At 43.4% G+C, this 22,505-nt stretch overlaps 1 protein-coding gene across 2 annotated transcripts in view; it reads left to right on the top strand.

Annotated features, from left to right (window-relative positions):
- lama2 (laminin, alpha 2) overlaps positions 1–22,505 on the top strand; it is a 588,604-nt gene that overhangs the window by 461,189 nt on the left and 104,910 nt on the right. For both annotated transcript variants that reach the window (XM_041187590.1, XM_041187589.1), the window contains exons 37-41: positions 7,423–7,633; positions 10,228–10,344; positions 12,226–12,386; positions 14,956–15,094; positions 20,099–20,201. In XM_041187590.1, the coding sequence (XP_041043524.1) occupies positions 7,423–7,633; positions 10,228–10,344; positions 12,226–12,386; positions 14,956–15,094; positions 20,099–20,201 (731 nt within the window). The remainder of the gene's footprint in view (positions 1–7,422; positions 7,634–10,227; positions 10,345–12,225; positions 12,387–14,955; positions 15,095–20,098; positions 20,202–22,505) is intronic.

The following is a 22,505-nucleotide window of genomic DNA, read 5'->3' as shown; positions in this document are numbered from 1 at the left end:
GGGGATAGGATTAGTAAGTTTGCGGATGACATAAAGATTGGCCGAGTGGCTAACAGGGAGGCTGAGTGTCTTGGGCTACAGGAAGATATAGACGGGATGGTCAAATGGGCTGATAAGTGGCAGATGGAATTTAACCCTGAAAAGTGTGAGGTGATACACTTTGGAAGGAGTAATTTGACAAGGAGGTATTCAATGAATGGCATGATACTGGGAAGTTCTGAGGAACAAAGGGACCTTGGTGGTGTGTCCATAGATCTCTGAAGGTGGAGGGGCATGTTAGTGGGGTGGTGAAAAAGGCATTGGGACACTTGTCTTTATCAATCGAGGCATAGATTACAAAAGTAAGGAGGTCATGTTGGAGTTGCATAGAACCTTGGTGATGCCACAGCTGGAGTACTGTGTGCAGTTCTGGTCGCCACATTATAGGAAGGATGTGATTGCACTTGAGGGGGTGCAGAGGAGATTCAACAGTATGTTGCCTGGGATGAAACATTTAAGTTATGAAGAGAGGCTGGATAGACTGGGGTTGTTTTCGTTGGAGCAGAGAAGACTGAGGGGCGACCTGATCGAGGTGTACAAGATTATGAGGGGCATGGACAGGGTGGATAGGGAGCAGCTGTTCCCCTTAGTTGAAGGGTCAGTCACGAGGGGACACAAGTTCAAGGTGAGGGGCAGGAGGTTTAGGGGGGATGTGAGGAAAAACATTTTTACCCAGAGGGTGGTGACGGTCTGGAATGCGCTGCCTGGGAGGGTGGTGGAGGCTGGTTGCATCACATCCTTTAAAAAGTACCTGGATGAGCACTTAGCACGTCATAACATTCAAGGCTATGGGCCAAGTCCTGGTAAATGAGATTAGGTAGGTAGGTCAGGTGTTTCTCACATGTCGGTGCAGGCTCGATGGGCCAAAGGGCTTCTTCTGCACTGTGTGATTCTGTGGTTTACTCTCATTCCATCCTTCTGTTCATGATCATGTTCACTTACATATCAATCGTCAGCTCCATGGGGAGCTCAGGAAGACATAGGGTGTGCAAAAATGAGTGTAGCTGGAGCCTTTCCAGTAGTTGAGTGAGGAATCGCTCTGTAATTGTGAAGAAAATGATACAGTTCTCGCGTCCTTGACTTGCTCTCAGCTGTAGCTCTGCATATTGCTTTAATGAAGGTCCTCATAAGTTTATCGACTTCTCTATTAACTCTTGGCCATTTGGTGTGATTTTTCATTGAGTGAAACCTAGATAGTTTGCAAATTTACTGAACTCATCACTGTTGAATAGGTGTACAATGTCACTTCTCACTTTTTGAGGGATTTCAAACAATGTGAAAATTGGTTCAAACTTTGGTATGACTGCTTCCGTTGAAGTTTACATAACTATTTCCACAACTGGGAATCTGCTGTAGTTGTCAATGATGAAGATTTGACATTATGGTTGCTAGACATGACAAACATTGATTGATTTTGCGTTCAATCATGTGGTCAATTCCTGGGATTCATACCTTTTCCCTAAGGGGTTGACAATTCCCTGCGACCTTCATGTGCCATATCGACAACATATTCCTTCAATGATTGTGGAATGACAATGCAGTTGTTGTGGAACACGAGATCAGAGGTATTGAGAACAGTAAGCTCATATGGAACATTGTGAAGACTTTGTAGCATGTGAGCGACTTCATTTGTAGATGTTCTTTCGATCATATCTTTCCAGTTTCATGATTTTGTAGCTGTCTTGCATAGTTGTAACCCCTCACCTTGTTTTGTTGCCGCTTTGATGTCAACTAGTTTTAGCGATTTTGGCACTGCATTTAGGTTTACATAGTTAAGATGCTGAGCTGAGCTTGCCTGGTTTATACTCAACATGGAACTCATGCTTTTGTAGCTGAGTATCCAATGCTCTATTCGAGTGGGTGGTTGCTACAGTGTATAGATTGTTGAATAAGCTCCCTTGTGGCCTGTGATCAGATGTGACTTCAAAATCGCTTCCATACAAATGGGGTGAAAGTGTAAGATATCCCGTAGGATTGAGAGTGCTTTTCTCTGTTTGTGAATAACGTTGCTCTACGGGTGTTAGTGATTGGCTTGCCATCGCAACAGTTGATGCATTCCCTGTCTTGTTTTTTTGCACAAGAACTGCACCTAAGCCAATCGAGCTTGCATCCAAAACTGGCTGGGTGGTTTTCTCAGGGTCAAAATAGACATTTGTGCAACTTGCTGACAACTGTTGTTTGATCTGATGTACAGCTTGTTTGTGTAATGTAGTCCACTCCCACTTTGTAGTCTCTTTTGTTAGAGCGTGTAGGTAGGGCCAGATAATGTAACAATGTCAGAAATGAAGCAACCCCAGTACATGATAACTCCTCACAGACTCTGGACTCCCAGCACTTTTGTACGATCTGCAGCATATGCAATGGCTTCAAATTTCCACGAATCAGGGGATACTCCTTCGACACTGAACATGTGACTGAAGAACTTGTTTCTTCTTTCATTGAACAAGCACTTGTCTTTGCTCAAGGTGAGGTTACATTCTCTAAGACGTTGTAGGCATGTCCCAAGTGTCACTCAATGTCATTGTAGATAAGGGTATCATCACTGATGTTCAGCATGCCTTCAAGTCCTTGAAATGCAGACTGACTGATGTGCTGAAATACCCAGATGCTGAATTGACTCCAAAGTTAAGCCTCTTGTAATGAAAAAGTCCAACTTGAGTGCAGAATACTGTAAGATATCTTGATGCCTCGTGAAGTTCAATTTGATTGTATCCTACATAGAGGCTAGGTGTTTAGCACCTTGTACTTTCTCTATGATATCAATTGTCGGTGTCAAGTGTCTTTCCCATTGTTTTGCTTGCTTTGGTATCTGCATGTCAAAGCAGATTCTAAACTGGTTCTTGCTCTTGGGTTTTTTGATGACTTTTATGGGTGAGGCCCAAGGGGTAGGATCATCCCCTAAACAATAATATTTAGGTCAAATACTGTTGAAGTTCTTTCTCAGTCTGCTTCTGACATGAAATGGTATTTTTCATCGTTGATACACTACTGGGGGCACATTGGGATCAACATGTAACTTGCATCTAACATCTTTCACTTTGCCTATGCCAGTGAACCCATCAGCATACAATTCAAGAATGTTGTTGGTATGCGTAGGAATCAAGTATGTGACAGCAATCGTGCAGATCTCTTGCCTTATGAAAACCTGTAAGCATGTCAAATTCTTCAGATATGACATAAAATATAGCCATCGTTCTGGTGTCTTTGAATAAGATTGGTGTTTCAAAAGTTCCATGAGTTTTCAGAGGTCTGTTACTGTTGTAAGGGAAATTTTTTTTGTTCACTGGTTTGCAGAGAATGGGGCAATCCTGAAGTTTGTTAAACGTTTTGTCTCCTATGACATTGACAAATGCTCCTGTATCTCTGAGAGCATCTACGTTCGAGCAGCCAGTGGTCACTGTCACAGATAGCTGGTTGCTATGTTTGAAAGAGAGGACAAAATTATGATCAGGGTCATTTGCCTTTAATTTGGTGACATTCTGTCAGCCTGTTGCTACAGTATACATACATGGCACCCTTTCATTGGTATTGGTCTTCGTACTTGATTTTTCTGATGAGCAACAAACACAAGCAAAGTGGTTGGGTTTTCCACAGGCTTTGCATAGTTTTCCAGTAGCAGGACACTGTCTGGTGTCAAAAAAAAAAACAGAATTACCTGGAAAAACTCAGCAGGTCTGGCAGCATCGGCGGAGAAGAAAAGAGTTGACGTTTCGAGTCCTCATGACCCTTCGACAGAACTTGCGTGAACACTGTCTGGTGTGGTGGGCAATGGAAGCATTGTTCGGACAAGTCACAAATCTGTCTGTGAGACTGCTTTTGTTGCTTTGCAAGTGGTTTCCATTCAAGTGAGTGATGAACAGTGTTCACAGGATTTGAACTTCGAGTGTGATTTTTGACAGCGTCAACTTCAGTAGCTCTGGACTCTGAGGGTGATAGTGATCTTGCTAGCTCCAGCAGTTCTGAGTGCTTTCTATTTTTTTCCAGTGCTTGCTGGCACATTGGTGACACAGGAAAGACAAAGATTCGTGTTTTCATTTCCATTTTGAGCTGTTCAACTTTACCAAAGTCACATTTGGTTGCTAATTGTCTCAAGCATGTGCAATGTTGGTTAATTGTCTCATTTGCCTATTGCTTCGTGTGTTTGTAGATCATTGTTTCATAAGATGTGTTTTTATTAGGTGTGAAATAACACATTAGCATAAAATAAAAGCAAAATACTGCGGATGCTGGAAATCTGAAATAAAAACAGAAAATGCTGGAAAAACTCAGCCTTTGCAGCTGAGTCATAGTCATTTTGCTCGGTCTAAGTGTTTCAAAAATGTCTATGAATTCTTCACCACCGTAGTGGAGAAGTAATGCCTTTTTCATTTTATCCTCTGTGATGGCAAAACTTACCCTAGCACCTTTGAAACATCACAGCCGCTTTTGCCAACATGGGAGGAAGATGATGGTTCCAAATGTACAGCAATACGTGGTAGATTGGGCACAGAAAATTCCACCTTCATCAGCAATAGTGATGAAACTTCTCTCTAAAGCTTTCCTGCCTGTTTGATCTGAGATTTATGCTTTTGAAACAGCTTGAGTGTTCCTCTAGGTCTGAAACTTTCTGCAACTGAAAATGCTGTTTTCTCAGGAGACAATATGCAAAATCCTCCAAAGAATTTCATATAGTCTTATTATGCATTATCCTCACTACCAGTGCTAGGTTCTTGGGACTAGAAACGGATCAGAAGTGAAGTGCACCAGCACCATGGTTTTTTTTATTAAAACAGCTTCTTCATACTGTCTGGGCAGAATTTTGCCCTTGATGGGCGGGCAGGCCCAATCGGCTCGGCAACGGGCGGGCAGCCGATCGCCGCTGCTGAAGCAGGCCCCGCTGCCAATTTGAGTGGGCGGGCCAATTAAGGCCTGCCCAGCGGGCTGCCCGATGGGAAGCGCTATGCACTTGCTGTGCGGGGGCGGGGGAGGGCTTCCCCAACTGTCAAAGTGCTATCTCGGGGTCAAAGTTTCATAAACCTCAAAAACAGAATAATAAAAAAATTATTAACACGTCCCCCTCATGTAACAATGTCACACGAGATGGGACATGTTAATAAATATGACAAAAACTTTATTAAAGATTTTTTAAACAGACATGAAACCTCATCCCGCCAGTGAATGAGGTTTCATGTTTTTTTCAGAAGCCCGCTGGGACTCCTGGCCTGTCCACCAACCTTAAGTTTGGATGGGCAGGTCCTTTAAGTAGCTTAATTATCCTGTAAATGGCCTCAATTGGCCATTGACAGGTCGGCGGGCAGGCAGCTGATTTTGTTGTCTGCCCACCTTCCTGAATATTTAAATGAGGCGGGATGATGTCAGGGGTTCCTCCTGACGTCATCCTGCGTCATTTTCGCGTTGGCGAGCAGACCCGCCCCCAAATCGCCGACAGAAAAATTCTGGCCTCTGTTTTTGCTTGCAAGCCCCCTCTGCTGGTACAATTCTATATGGTAACTTAAAGTGAACAAAACATATATTTTGCACTTTTCAAAACACTAATACTCTCTCTGATCAGTTTTACATCAGCTACAGCAGAGGTGGCATCAAAACAGTAAGTTATAATGTATTCCTGTGGAGTCAGGAGGAGTAGGAGTGCTGGCACTCCAGGCTTTTCCTCTGCAACTGTGTACATCTCCTTCCTCCTGTGCCCACCACAACCACCACCACCACCACCGCCCCCCCGCACCCCCCCCCCCCCCCCAACAACTGAATTACCCATTGTTGGTTGTACTGCCTTCATGCGGCAAGCTGCATTGAGACAGCCCTTAGATACCCGCAGCTCACCGTTTCTATTTAAATGAGGTCTCAGCCTCAGTGCGGCTTTGGTGCCTTTACTCCAGACACAGGCGAGCGATTGGTGCACTCCACCACTAAGGCACTCACAATTTAAAAATCCCACCCAAACCCCCCTCCCCCAGCGTCAGAGGATGGAGTTACACAGAAAGGTCTGGAAAAAACTTAAACCTTTTTAGCATGGAGAAGCAGGCATTTAATTGGTGATCTTCGACAAGCGTGGGATAGACAAATTTGGAATATTCCTTTACTTAAATTTTTAGCGGAGGGCAACTCAAGTCTAATCTAGTAAAAATAAATTCAAGATTCCTATCAATAATTCTTCATCTGACAAATAATCAACCCTTGGAATGAACTTCCATATGAAATAATGGATGTGAAAACCTTGAAAAACTTGGAATTCTTTAAGAAATTATTAGATGCAGTAATAGGGGGAATTGGATGAATTAAGATCGGCTAAATAGCCTTCTGCGCCTGTAATTATCTTGTGATTTGTGAAGTTGATAGTTGTTCTAAAATGGGAAATATCTGGAAACTGAAAAGATGTGGGTAGTACTGAAACCAACAAGCCAATTTTCCGCTCCCCTTCACACACACCCCTCCCCCATCCTGGTGCTGTAGAAGAGCAGCATCCCCTGAGCCCACTGCTTCTATCTAAGCACAACAGTGCCGATATTTCATATCAGCAGCTACGTACATGCTCTTGGATCACCCCTAGTACAGGCCTTCCTTTCCTGATGTGGCCTATAGTGACAGAAGGGTCAGGAATTGGGGCCTTTTGGTGGATGGGTCAGCAGGCAGAAAGTTCCTATTCCCTAAAAACACACTGAAACTGGGACTTGTGTGAGTCATGGATGAATAACATAGAAAATGCCACTTAACCTCCTGTCTTTTGTTGGCCACAAAACATCCATAGACCCCATGGTTAGAATCCAGGGACAAACCAGGTTTCACTGGATACCTCTATCCAGGAAACATTGCAGCAGAAAAAAATGAAGTGGGAGGCCAGGAAGACCTCTTCTCAGATAAAAACAAAAAACTGCGGATGCTGGAAATCCAAAACAAAAACAGAATTACCTGGAAAAACTCAGCAGGTCTGGCTGCATCGGCGGAGAAGAAAAGAGTTGACGTTTTGAGTCCTCATGACCCTTCAACAGAACTGGGTGAATCCAAGGAGAGGAGTGAAATATAAGCTGGTTTAAGGTGGGTGGAGGGAGTGAAGTTTCTCTCCCCCCCACCCACCTTAAACCAGCTCATATTTCACCCCTCTCCTTAGACCTCTTCTCATCTCATTTACATTTCAATTCTGGGCCTGCGCACACTGAAGTCATGGCTCCAACCCTCCCCCCCACCCCCCCACCAACTTCCATTGGGAAGCTCTGGAAATTCTGGGGCAATGTAAAATGGGCAGAGACCCAGCAAAAAAAACTTTGCACCTAGGGAAAATGTGTATATCCTGAGACAATAAACATGAAAATCAGTCCTTATTTATTTATTTCATAAAGTACAAATCTTTCTTCTTTGTATTTATATCTTAATGGTTTTGGACTTCAGGGCTGCCAGTGCGCTTTTGGAGAAGGTGAAAAAGATGTTTGACGATCCCCATAAGACCACTGGAGGGCTGAAGGATGAGCTCATGAACAAACTAGCTGACTACAAAGACAAATTTGATGAAGCCCAAGAGCTATTGAAAGAAGCACAAGAAAAAATCAAGCAGACTAATCACCTGTCTGCTGTTAATCAGAAAAATATGACTGCATTGGAGGTAAACGATTATTTCAACCACCTTGGTTCTACTCCTTTTCCAAACCCCTTCTATCTGTACAATTTTCTCTGGCCGTCTAATTATCTTCTCATCAATCCCATCATTCCAGCCAACATTTTAGTCATTTACTCTTACTCTCCATGCTTGGTATCCATAGTTTTAATTTTTCTACCCCTTCCTCCCTCCCCCAACAGCAAAGCATCTTTGGACAGTTTCTACATTAAAGGCAGTCAATTAATGCAGTTACTGTTGTGACTATGTTGCTACATATTGATTCATTTGGACTTCTATTTTTCCCATACATTATGCTCCCCTTCTAATTGTTTTCTGAAGGTGTCAGTTCCTCTACTGCGCTACAGTTCCACTCTTGTCCCCAGTTTAGCACCACTAAAGTTTCCTTGCAGGCATTGGTGGAATGATTGATTGCAGGAATCCCTCCAGGAACTTGCCATATGGATGCAGATAGCCCTGTGCCTGGAAAATGGTTCAGCACTGGGGTGGACGTGAAGCAATGGGAAGTACAATTCCACTGGAATTTCATTCCTTAGAGTAGAATTCCTCTCCTGGATCTATTTGTAAGAAGCAACATTTGAAGGACTTTAAACCAATTTGATTTGAATGCATTGGCTCTTTAAAATAAAAGGGTGCAGTGCGCATATGCTGTAATTTCTGTTGTCCTGTCACTGATTTCCTGCCATCATGGCAATCAGTGTATCTCAGTTTTGGGGGGGGAAAAAAAGCATTATTCTTCTGAATGTTTGGTGGAGTAACAGGAACCATGTCTTGGCAGTTCAGAAATGACCACATGATTTTTGCAGATAAATGACTGGTGATATGGCTGGGTAATGGTATCCACAGATATCAGGTACAATTGTCCCAGATTTGCATTAAGTGCGCTAGCGGGAGGAAAAACGATCCTTTAACCGCTGGCTGCAATGGTGGCTTCTCACCCCATATTGTCCCAATCCTGCTGCATTAATTATGCATTCCTGGGAAACAAGGCATTTAGATGGCAGGCAGGCCCTGATTCGCCCACCATGCCATCACCTCACCGCTTCCTCATGCTGAGTGCCACATTTAAAGTATAACTGCACGCACACTTCTCAGTGCTTCCAGCCCAGCATTGCTGCAAAGAAGACATGGCCCTGAAAGGCAGAAGACTGCAGCCTCCATGTTTAGTGATGCATCTGCCTTGTGCCTTTTGGACACCATGGAGGCCCACTGTGATGTCCTCTACCCCCGTTCTGGCCACATGAAGGGCAGCAACATTACCACTCCAGCTTGGTAGGTGATGGCAGTAGTGATCAATGCCAATGCTACACAGAAGAGGTTGGTCATCCAATGCAGATAGAGAATGAATGATCTCATCCATGCCACTAGCGTAGGGCAATCATCTCATCACTCTTAACTCACACACTCAAGCCCATCACACATTCATTGTCACCTCACTCACTGCCAGCTCAAGGGACATCACCACCCACTCTCTCACACATGCCCTCATGTGTCCACCTGGCCTCTTCTCCTCTGGAGAGTGCCTCCTCAGCCCTCACCATCTTGAGGCCACTTGCACAGATGAACACATGTGCCCCTGGGATGCTCTCCTTCCCCAGTACAGCCCTCGCCCTGCAGTCTCTTCCCTTGCCTGAGGCCACTTCTTCCCCTTCCCCAAGCAAGCCCTAGCCCTGCAGCCGTTGAAAAGCCACCCACCCATTATGGCTGGTCTGGTAGATAGAGATCTGCCTATGAGCCCCCCCCCCCACCCTTAAAAGTGATGTGGTGCTGTCTGCAAAGCCTGGCACTAATGACTATGAGTGTGCTGTCTGAAGCAAGGTAGGCAGACTAACCTTGAAGTCCCAACTAAAGTGCAGCCTGTCAAGTGCACGCCTCATATATGCTGTTGTGAAACACCTCGGCATGCAATCATGTCAACATGTTAGGACGATCCAGCGTGGGGGAAATTATTCTGTTTGGTTGGTGTTATGATGATATGCAGATGTATTACAATGAGGTTCCCAATGTCCGACGGTGGGATACACAGCCCAACATTGACAGGCAGGGCACGATTGCAAACAGGTTTCATGACGTAGTGAAACTGATTTTTGGCCTTCTCACCATATTGTCTGCTTGCGCTGCCGAACACACCCAATGCCAGCGGGCATGGAAAATTCTGCCCACCAGTTCGAATGTGGCCCTTGTTTTGGGCTTAGCAAGAACTTTGAACCCCTACTCTTAGGTTTCTAGCACAGTGCTCTGGAACAGTAAAACAATTTAATCTCTTTTCCAAAACTGTGAATGCAGGAAAATAAGTTTACAAGTATCTTATACCGGTAGAAGACTAAAAGTTAAATAAATTCAGTCAATTCAGCCTATCCTACTAGATGAGGAACATAATTTACTTGTGCTGTTTTGATAGACTGGAGAGTTTGGAGAATGGCACTGCCACATTTTTGAGAGTCAAGGCACTGTTTTCCAGCTGCAGTAGTTACTGGTTCCATGTATAATAGGACTTACTGCACTGAAATTTATATAAAAAAATGAAAGTATTTGCCCACATAGTAAGAACTGATTCCTTCCTTTTTATTATGCGAATTCAGAAAAGAAAACAGGGAGTTGAAGATAGTAAGAAGGACACAGAAGACATTCTTAATGAAGGTCATTACCTTGTAGCTGAAGCTAAACGACTTTTGGAAGCAGTCTCTTTGGGATTAGATGTAAGTAAAAAAAAAATAATTAATAATGATAAATGTAACTTAGCTGCATAATGGCAGTGCATTGTTATTATGTGTGCATAGTATAAACAATTTAGGGGAGAATATCCAGAAATTTCTCACCATCAGTCAGTTGATAAGATAAATTACTTAACTTGCAATATCATATACTGACTTAGCCATCACAGTTATGACTCAGAATCCTGGATTGCTATGTACCAGCTTGTCTTTATCATTCTTCATTCATATCACATCATGGGGAATCCTACACAAAATACCTGCTTCCAGCTCCCTCTGATTTGCAGCCCTAAACCATGATCATGGTAACAAGGAATAACTTATCAATACTGTACAGACAGGTGCATATTTCTTCCAGTATAATATAGTGCCCCTTTGATGGGATCTATTTTGTGGTAAATGTGTGAAGAGATTTGTATTTCCAAATTAAAACAATGAGAGTAACTAATGTATGGTCATACCATGTATTAAAATGATTTACATTTAGATCCAGAGATATAAAAGATTGACTCTTCGAAAGTAGCTTTAGGAAAGCTGATAGTACAGACCTTGTAAATCAGTAAAACATGTGTATGCCTAATGTATGCCTTATTTTATGCATTCATGGGATGTATGCATCGCTGGCAAGGCCAGCATTCATTGTCCATCTGTAACTGCCCTTGAGAAGGTAGTGGTGAGCTGCCTTCTTGAGAACTGTGTATCTTGCTGAGTCATTCCAGAGGGAAGATGAGAGTTAATCACATTGTTATGGATCTGGAGTCACAGAGGGTGGATCAGGTAAGGACAGCGGATTTCCTTCTCCAAAAGCCACTAGTGAACCAGATGGGGTTTTACAACAGTTCGGCAGTTGCACAGTCACCATTACTGATACTAGCTTATTATTCCAGATTCATTTAATTAACTGGGTTTCAATACCCCAGCTGCCATCGTCAAATCTGAACTCATCTTGCTGAATGATTAGTCCAGGCCTCTGGATCACTAGTTCAGTAACCACTTTGCTAGCTATCCTGTAAAGCCTCAAGTATTTACTTAAGTTGTTGCTGTCACTGTGCATTTTGACTTAATTTTCATGGTGAAATATATCTGGATGTTTCCTGCATGTAGAAAAACAATGGCCTGAATTTTTTGCTTATCAGCGCGCGCGATCGATGGGCCCGGGAACAAATGGGAAACGGGCCCCCGACTGCGATCGGTCCCTGACCGCAATTTCATGCTGGTTGGCCAAATAACAGGCAGCCAGCATGAAACACACACTGAGAAAGACTCGAACTGCCGGTGGGGGCAGGAAGAGGGCAGGGGCCGATGCCACCGCGGATGCTGGTGAGCACTTCCAGCGGGTTCCCTGACGGCAGACAGCTGCCTCAGGGAGCTGCAGACCTTCACATAATAAACAAAACAACAAAAATGCTGTAAAATATGTCCATGCAGAACAATCAAGCACCTGAAAGTATACCTCATAATAAAAACAGTCCCCAGATATCTCTTTTGACTTTATTTCCCCATGGAGATCTCATCCCTCTCTGATCAAGCAAAAATATAAAGGCCGCCTGGCCATTTGGCCTGTCCGCCAACCGTAAAAGTGGACGGGCCACAAAAAATCGCTTTCAATTGCTTCCTTTATGGGCTTAATTACTCGCTTAATTATCAGCAAGCGTGCTTCCAACTGCCACACGCGCCCACTGAGTGAGATATCGCACAAGTGCGCGATGATGTTGGGATGCTTGCCTGACATCAGCTCGCGTTATTTCACGACAGGATGGGTTGGGCGCGCGCCTGCTCCGCGGGACGTAAAATTCTGACCAAATATAAAATTGACAACTAATTATCCATTGTTTACTTTAAGCCCATTTTTCTGTTGGTTTACAGGATCTAGAAGAGCAAAAACATCTGGAACATTTAATTACAGAGCTAAAAGACAAAATGGATGCACTTGCAGCTGGCATTCATGATGATAAACTTCCAGAACTGGTCCTTCATGCAGAGTATCATGCTGCAGAACTTAATGACTCATCTGGAATCCTGGATGGGTAAGTTAACGACAATATTTATATAGGACTTCTAACATAGGAAAACATGTCAAGGTGCTTCAGAGAAACGGGACCGGATTTTCAAAGTAGGGTTAGGAATCCAACACCTGGATGAATTCCGGATCCCAAGTATGCTGCTAAGACGTGCTATTTTAAAAAGTAAATGGGCTGATTGGGCGGGAGGTGAGCTTAGTGCCCAATTAGTGGCACCGAATGCCCCCAGGAGGTGGAAGCTGCTAGCTTGGCATCATCAGCAGAGGCAGGTAGCAGCTACATTGGGGCTTGTTGCTGCCTTGCATGCAGCTCATCAGAAGGATAGAAGCTGGATCATGGAGGGAAGCGGCCTGCAAGCACAGAAAAAGGGACAGCGCTTGTTGGCCCATCAACATTCAGACTTCCACTAGGTCAAATGAGCTTTTCGAAGTCCATACAATGAAACCAACAGCTAGGCCCTGGTGTGCACCAGACTGTTTGGGTTCGCCAAAATAAAGATTAAGACTCACACTGTCCTTTGGACAAGCCCCTTAACAAGCTCTTAAAGGAGCTTATCAGGCTAAATTGGAGGTGAGCAGTTTTCCAGTTCCCTCTCCCCGCACCAGCACTTTTAAAATTCCAAACTGTCCTGGAGGCATCGTGATCCTGAGGCAACCTCTGGGACTGCCATTTTTAAATTCACTCACACCTGGTTTGACTCAGTGGGCAATTGAATATCTGGCCCATTTAACCAGAGTAAAATGGATGCCAAATCAAAGAAGACATTATTGGGAGAGTGGAATAACAGCTTGGGAAATGAGGTAGATTTTAAGGAAAGTATTAAAGGGAGAGATGCAGCAACGCTGTGACAGAGAGGTGTAGGGAGGGAATTCCAGTGGTGGGTGAAAGGGACGAGATGCACCAGTGGCAAGAATTGGAGGAACAAATGCCTTTTTACAAAATGAGTTTGAAAAGAATGCGTTAGTTTGAGTTTCCCGAGCAAGAGAAAAATCAATTTATATCTCTAAGGGGGGTAACATTTTGCCCCCATGGTGGGGTGGGGGGGGTGCAGTGGGGGAGTGCAGCCATTTTACCTGGGCGGGCCAATTAAGGCCCACCCAGCATGATGTCCTCCAGTAAACACTGTGCGCTCCCTATGCGGGCGGGGAGGGGGGTGGGGTCGGGATTCCCTGAACTGGGACTGTGCTCTTTCACGCATGCATGCTAAAGAACGCACAGATCTCCCTGAGGCAAAGCACTGCCTCAGGGAGATCAGCTCAGATTTGAAACATTAAATAAAGATGAGGAAAAAAATTACTGACATGTCCCCTCATGTGCCACTGTCACATGAGGTGGGACAGGTCAATTTCTTTTATTTGGAGATTTCATACAAATTTTAATAACTTCATGAAACCTCATCCCGTCCGTGGATGAGGTTTCATGTCTTTTCAGAAGCCCGCCTGGGCTCCTGGCCTGCCTACCAACCTTAAGGTTGGATGGGCAGGTCCAATAATCACTTTAATTACTTTTTTAATGGCATTAATAGGCCTTCAACAGTTCGGCAGGCAAGCAGCTGATTTGGCTGTGCACCCATCGAATTGAAAATCTAAATGACGGGGGCTGACGTCGGGACGCATGTCCAATGTCACCCTGCGTCATTTTACGCGTCGGCGAGCAGGCCTCGCCCCCCCGCTTGCTGACTGGAAGATACAGCCCCAAGAAACAGTGTAAATTGTTTAAGTCCTCACAGTCCTAAGAACTCAAGGAAAAGAACACTACTATTTAACAATTATTTTCAAAGAACATTGAGACTGTTGCAAACATATATTATTAGATATTAAAATAAAACATGAAGTGCTGAAAATGTATAATAGGCATAATTTTCAGAGCTTTAACCACAGAACTGAAATTCAGACAGACATTATACATGATTTTCTAATCATTGGTAAATGACACAAATTAAGTTCTTTCCAGATTATACCCAAACTTAAGACATGTGCTGCTAACGGACATTGATAGAACCAAAGTGGGAAGCTATCTCAGAGGGTCCAACAGCATCAAAAAGGAGAAAATGCAGCTTAACAGTCCTGTTAGAGACCTTTCATCAGAACTGAAGTTCTAAAGAAGAGTCTTTGTCCAAAATGTTAACATTGACTTTCCTCTTTTCAGATAGACTTCCTGTGCATTTACAGTATTTTCTGCATTTGACATTGTTGTATAGCACCATGGAGTTACAGAGATACTTATTGGAGCTCCCAGTTGCTGAACTCCCTATCATAGCCAAGCAGATTTGGGATTTTATTTCAGGGCTATCTCTGCCAGAGTGGTACTTACAGGTAGCTGTCGAGGAATAGCACAGGTGGTGACCTGGGAGCACACAAACTGCCTCATCATCTTCGCTGTAGAACTATGTCATCTTTCCTTGCAAAGAAGAAAAAGCAAATCAAATCAGATACAGCTAATTCATTAGAGGGAACATCTCCCTTAAAAGAAAAGTTCAAAATCTTCTTAAAATACTTGCAAGCATAAAAATGTTCAATGTTATAGTTGTTTTTGGTTATTGTTATTTACACATTTATTTTTTCCTACAAAACAGCATCCTTGCTGAAGCCAAGAATCTGTCCTTTAATGCAACTGCAGCCTTCAAAGCTTATACAAATATCAAAGATAAAATTGATGAAGCTGAAAAAGTGGCAAAAGAAGCCAAGGATACAGCCAATCAAGCTGTGAGGCTGGTAAGGAGAAAGAGTGTCTCGTGACTCTAAGTGTTATATGAATTCTGATTATTGCTGTATTGTACGAATATGTACCCGTTTATACTCATTCATTTCCTCATTACTCGACTGATTCATGAAATTAATCAAAACAAATAAAATATATTAGCCCAACAGAAATGGGATGCCATGTTCTAAGCTTTGCAAAGCTTTAACAGTTGAGGCACAGGTCAGTCATGTTTTAGTTGAATGGTGCAGGAGGCTCAAGGGGCTGAATGGCCTTTTCCTGTTGGAACAACAAGACACAGCTAGCATCATGGGACAGGAATGGGCTCTAGCTTAGAGTATCATAAGGACCAAGAGCAGCTGTTTACAGTCAAAGTGGTGAGAAGAAGCATATTCAGCCAGAGGGAGAATGCATGATGCAATAGCAGTGAGAAACTGCTATTGGGAGAATATCAACAGGAAAGCAGCTGGTGGGATCATACAATCATAGAAACATAGAAACTAGGAGCAAGAGTAGGCCATTCAGCCCTTCGAGCCTGCTTCGCCATTCATTATGATCATGGCTGATCATCCAACGCAATAGCCTGCTCCCGCTTTTTCCCCATGCCCTTTGATCCCTTTTGCCCCAAGAGCAATATCTAACTCGTTCTTGAAAGCATACAATGTTTTGGTCTCAACTACTTTCTGTGGTAACAAATTCCACAGGCTCACCACTCTGGGTGAAGAAATTTCTCCTCATCTCAGTCCTAAATGGTCTACCCCATATCCTCAGACTGTGACCCCTGGTTCTGGACTCCCCCACCATCGGGAACATCCTTCCTGCATCTACCCTGTCGAGTCCTGTTAGAATTTTATAGGTTTCTATGAGATCCCCCCTCATTCTTCTAAACTCCAGCGAATATAATCTTAATCAACTCAATCTCTCCTCATATGTCAGTCCTGCCATCCCAGGAATCAGTCGGGTAAACCTTCACTGCACTCCCACTATAGCAAGTACATCCTTCTTCAGATAAGGAGACCAAAGCTGTACACTATATTCCAGGTGTGGTCTCACCAAGGCCCTGTACAATTGCAGCAAGACATCCCTGTTCCTGTACTTGAATCCTCTGACAATAAAGGTCAACATACCATTTGCCTTCTTTACCGCCTGCTGCACCTGCATACTTAGCTTCAGCGACTGGTGTATAAGGACACACAGGTCTTGTTGCACATTCCCCTCTCTTAATTTATAGCCATTCAGATAATAATCTGCCTTCCTGTTTTTGCTATCAAAATGAATAACCTTACATTTATCCACATTATACTGCATCTGCCATGCATTTGCCCACTCACTCAGCTTGTCCAAATCACATTGAAGCATCTCTGCATCCTTCTCACAGCTTACCCTCCCACCCAGCTTTGTGTCATCTACAGATTTGGAGATATTACATTTAATTCCCTCATCTAAATCATTAATATATATATATCACACAGGACCGAGGGAAACGATTTGGCTCATGGGCTGAATGGCCCCCTTCTACACTAACTATTCTGTGATTCTATGATGCCTGTGTGGACTTTTTGAAGAAAACATCCATTCACATCCATTCTGCTGCTCTTGCCCCATTGCCCTCCAGATCACTCCTTTTCAAGTACAGGGGTGGAATTTTATGTCCCCTCCCAGTTCCGCCGAAGTCAGTGGACTTATTAATGGCTCGCCGCATTTTCTAGCCCCATCCCTGTCACGACAGGGCTGTAAGATTCCACCCCACCTATGGGTAAAGCAATTAAAGTAGCAAATCTGTGGTAACTGCTGTAGCTAAATAACATGTTAAAGTGGCATGCAATTTCATTGGAATGCACTAACTCAGTAGTTATAAAAATCACTCAGTGCATGTTCATAAATTAGGTAAAGTACAAGATAGGAGAGATTTTATTTGATTGGCAAATTGAGTGGGCAGAAGACCACTCACAATGAGCAAACTCCTGAAGCCCTTGCATGCCATACTTCTCCACTCACCCACAAGAATGCACATGTACTCCAGCTATCCCTCAAATTTTGAAACCCAAGCTTCACCTACAGACACTAGTCACATCTTCCGCAGCTATGATAAAGAACACAAGCCTGAGGAAGTGTGACTTTGGAGTTTAATCACAAGGATTAACAAACAAAATACACTGTTATTGGCAGTTCTCACCCATGTGCCCCTATTAGTGACTACAATGAATATGGACAAAAATGATGATGTGTGCTCTGGTGCAATGCTTCCCCCTTTGCTTGTGGCTGCATTGGACAGAGGCATCTAATCTGCCACTGTCCTTGACCTGGATGACTTCGGCGGGCATCCTCTGCACAGCTTAGGCCTTGAGATGCTGGCCACTCCAGGAGACTGTTGTGCAGATACGTGTGAGTCTTCAGTTGCCATGGCATTGGTTGAGGCCTGTGTGAACAGCTGTTGGATGGAGCAGATGTTGCCCCCTCACAAGTGCCATGAGAGGAACTTACAGATGGAGGTAGCAGCTGCTCATCCCCCGCCACTAATACTGGTTTGTCCTCCCTGCCAACCAGTGAGGATCCAGGAACTGGCTGGGTGACCAAGCTCCCAGTTCACCATCACCCTGGGCCCGAACCCCTGCCTCAGCCAGAGCAATGGTGTGAAGGTCAGAGCACGTCCTGACAATCACATCTGCAATGTGCTTGGTTTGCCTCTCCAGGACAGTCGCCAGTCTGTCCATGGTGGAGGTTTGGTGCTCTGAAGAGTGGGTGATCGCAGCGCTCATGGCCTGGATGGACACCTCCACAGCCTGGGCCAGAGCACACAACTCCTCTGGTATACCAGCCATATATTCACAGACCTCGCACTGCAAATCCAGCATTTGCCACTTTAGGGAAGACTCCAGAGGCTCATCATCTGACTCAGAATCAGGCTCTGTATCACCCCAGGCACTCCTCTGACTGCCCAGGGCCTTCTCCACCAAACTCTCCGGCAGCAGCACATGCGAATGTGAAGTGCCCTCAAATGTGTGCGCATGACCCTTTACCAACACATTATACCCTGCCAATGTGCCAGTATCTGCGATGGTGCTAGGTGCCGAGAGAGGGTGTGACAGTGTACCCACTATGGGTTCCTCCTCAGAGGAGGTGGAGGGAAGTTGCTGAATTGTCTCCTGTAACAAATATAAATCATTAAGGTGGTGGGGGATGGGTAATTGGTTATCATGTTACATAACACCTTACGCCTAATCTTTGATCACATATACCTTTTCACGACCAGGCATGCACCAATGAGCTCCACGGTAACAATGAATCCATGAAAGATGATGTGAATCCTCTGCTCATGATGATTGTCAAGGGTCCAGAGTGTGCAATCCCAGCAGCCAACACGGTGCATTTTTCTATTGCAGCTTTAAACCACACTGACCATCTCATCTTATCACCCAATGTGATACATCTGCCATCTCACCAGAACCAGGCTTCCCTCCAATCTCACCACTGCCTATACTCTTGGATCTCTGATTGTCTACAAGGGATAGCACTTGTTCCTCAAATTACTTAAGGATCTACAGTCTTGCCATTCCCCCACCTGTGCAGGAGTGCTCACAAGTGTTCCTGGCTCGCTTCTCCTGATATGGAGTTGGCGTCAACAATCTCAACTGGTCACATGTCATGTCTCAAAACCATTATCAGATCAGCACATGGCCGGCTGAAACCTATGCTCAGGTGTCAGAATGTCATCATGCCAACCATCCACCATTCAAATTAATAACTGCGTTAAAATCAGAAAATGCTGGTAGAAGTCAGAAGGTCTGGTATCACCTGTGGAGAGAGAAATGGAGTTAATGCTTTGAGTCCAAATGACTCTTCTTCAGTGCTCTGAAGATGAGTCATCTGTACTTGAAATGGTTAACTCTGTTTCTGTCTCCACAGACAATGCCAGATGTGCTGACTTCTACCAGCATGTTCTGCTTTTACTTCAGATTTCCAGCATCCTCAGTATTTTGCTTTAAAATTAATGACTGGCTGGAATTATCCATGGCATCATTCCGGACAGCTGTGCACCTTTGCAAATATGCAACTGTGGATGAGCTGATAATCTTGAACACTTAGTGCATTCGCTCTCTACGTCTGTCTCGTACTGGAGACATTTTACACATACTGATGCCATGCTCATCCTTGCTGACCTCGCGAGGTCATTGAATCTTTTACGGCATTGTGACCAGCTCCTCCTGAGTACGTCAACACTCAAGACCTCCTTGGCCATGCAGCATGCAACTGCTGGTGGTTCCTCCTCTTCTGCAGCCTTTCTCCATACTCCGATGGTGCAGACATCTATGCATGAAAAGATACAATCAATGTATAACTACTCAATGTCTAAAGCTGGTAAACTTGCTGATTTATTAAAATCTGGGTTACTGTGAGGCTGTAGATGCCTGACAGGCATAAGCACTAATTAAAATTTACTTGGCTGGATACACTGAAAAGGACAAAGGTCTGCACTACTCAAAACTTTGTTCTCCTCCAGCATGTTTTGAGGGCTCACCTGAAATTGACCGCTGACAGGGGGCCCTTTAAAGGGCTGGCTGTGACTAGGTTCCGGGTCACGGCCTTGAGCTTCAGAGCTGACCTCCCACCTTCCGGAACACATTGGGCAGGATGACTGTTTGTCACCACCCCCTTGCCACTAATGGCAGCTATTAGCATTTTGTTGGGCACACAACAATGGCAAACCCAGAAGTCAGATCGCCTCTGACCTCTGGGTGTGGGACCCGCTGTTGGCACGTCATTGTAAAATTAGCCCTAACTTCTAGGAAGCGAGATTGATTTTAGTTATGCATGACGATGGAGACCTGTTGCTTGAGTGATCTACTCAAAGGTATGCTTACACATAGCTGAAAATAGTAATTTTTTTTCAAGTGCCTCAGGATTTTGCTCTGACAAAATCACCCTGAGACATTGTTAGGCAGTGGCTTTATCATAATAATGTAAATATTTACGTATAAGTAATAATACTTTTCCATGCTTTATGCTTCTTTAATCAGGCATCTGGTCCAGATGGATCTTTGAAGGAAACTGCAAAGAGTTCACTACAAAGAAGCTTTAGACAGTTGAATGAGGCCAAACGATTGGGAGCAGATGTAAAAGGTAAGATAAGGGATGGATCTATACTCATAAAGTGCCATATGTAAATAAAAAATTAACTGAGTAGCTTAATATTCCAAAAAGCTTAGGGCTCAGTATCTAATCAAAACATAACGAAACAAGGCTGTTTAAAGCTCCATTTATGAAAAGGAATATTTGTGTTATTTTGTTATGTCTTTTTGGTGCAGTACCTCTAGGGTTAAAATCCGGATTATTCAAAGACCTGGGGATTGTACATTTTATAATGTACTGGTTTCCTTCACACAAAAGATGACTGGCTAGCATTATATATGCTATATAATAGTTAACTGCCAAGCTGGGTGATATCACTAGAAAAACCTTTTGATTATGTGCTAGCTTAGTTCTGTTAATGAATAAAATAAATTTTCAGTCAGATGAAAAATAGATTTGTAAAAACACCCAATAGATCAGCACTGCAGCACCTCCCCCCAGGAAATCCCTGGACCTGTCTATATACTGGGGTAGATTTCTGATCAGGAATGGCCATTTCTTAGAGCACAAAGCATTCCCAATCCCAATCAGAAAATTAGATCCAGACCAATAATGCAAGTTCAGTGCCCTGATTAACCCTTTTACAATTTCCCAATCATATTGTGGCCTGATGCAGAGTGCACCCTGCCAGTCTGTATATGGATGCATGCAAATTGATGTACAATGATGTGATAATGTCATATACATGATTCCCATCATTTCCAGCCATTTAATTATATTCGCTTTAACCATCCAGATAAACAGGTTATTCATAGTTTATTACTGAAGCTTTTTCTTTTTTTCGTTTTCCTCCTACTACTGATGTGTTTGAAGAGCCTTTATGGCTGTTGCCTCTAGATCTACATCTTTCTATGCTACTCCTTATCCAATGAGCTAACTGCAGTGACAAGGGTTTCTGTTTAATCCATAGTTTTGCTACATTAACAGATGTTAAGCATATAAGTACACACTATGCTTTATAGGAAATAGAGTTTTATTCACAGGAAGGGGCTTTGGAGTTAAGAGAAATGTTTGAATAAAAATTACTGATTTAGTAATGCCAATCATTATTTCCTCCAGCAGTCTATAATGCAAAATTACTTATACTGCTTGTTCTTATAAGATGCTGTTTTAAATCATAGACTATGTCAAGTTTAAATTTGTCTATAGCATCCTGGTAAAATTTAATGACTGATATGATAGGCTGACTATCATTTCTGGTACTGAACATTATCTCATGTGATCAACAACTTATTACACGAATTATAGACAGAAGAATCAAACTGATTGATTCATGAAGAGTATGCAATGGTCCTTGTCCTTAAAACACAATATATCTAGCCTGTAATTTCTTAATAGTTTATTTTTTTCATTTATATGTCTTTCAACTAATGAGCAAGTTGACATCTCTGTCAACTTTGCTTCCTGGTGAGTTAGTTCTTATTTTTCTGCACTCTCCCAATTGTACTGATGGATTCTGTGGTAATGGTGCCAGCAGTCACATGTAATACCCTGTTTAAGTGACCATACCTAATTTAAGAGTTCACACAGTGGCTGTTGGTAGGCTGACTATGATGGGGTTCAGTCCAGCTCAATTCTGTCCTATCCCAACCTCATCCTCACTCAATGCCCAGAGTTTGTCATTGTGAGATTTGAACTCTTGATAATCTTTTAAATGAAAACCAAATCAACAAAATTGGGATAAATCAGACACAGCCCCTAATTCAGGTCAGCTGTAAAACCAAGGACAAAAGTTTAAAGGAACCTTACAAACTTTAAATCAAAATGTGATTAAAGGGGTCAACAATACACCCCAGTCCCCGCGGTGCCCACCGAGCACGGAAGGCCTCGAGAGTGCCAGCAGACACCGCGTGCTCCCTGTCCAGGGACATAAGTAATATCCCAGAAATAGCTGTAACTCTTTCGAGTACAAACCCGTTTCCATCTGTTTCAGATGAAGTTACATTGTTTCATAGTTTGCCATTATGAGATTTGAACTCTTGATCTTAGGGTTATAAACCCAGTACCATAACCACTTGGCTATTTAGACCAAGCTCTCAATGCCCAGAGTTGAATACTTTGCAGTGTAAGTTAATGAATGGTTATCAGAAGTGGGAACACTTTGATTTTTCAATTTCTTAGCTAAATGACATTGAAGCCAATTGAAGCACCTTCATTGCCAACTACAGGTGAAATCATCAAACTAAGTGTGGATTACACATGAAATGATGATTGCCCTGATTCATATGGCTCATCACAAAATCACATGGTGCATCCACCCACTAAACCATAGCTTGGATAATTCAAAAGTATAAA

The sequence above is a fragment of the Carcharodon carcharias genome, chromosome 5, assembly GCF_017639515.1.
Source record: "Carcharodon carcharias isolate sCarCar2 chromosome 5, sCarCar2.pri, whole genome shotgun sequence".
NCBI classification, from domain to species: Eukaryota; Metazoa; Chordata; class Chondrichthyes; order Lamniformes; family Lamnidae; genus Carcharodon; species Carcharodon carcharias.
The sequence above is the reverse complement of the archived record's forward strand: the minus strand, read 5'-3'. Positions and strand labels throughout refer to the sequence as shown.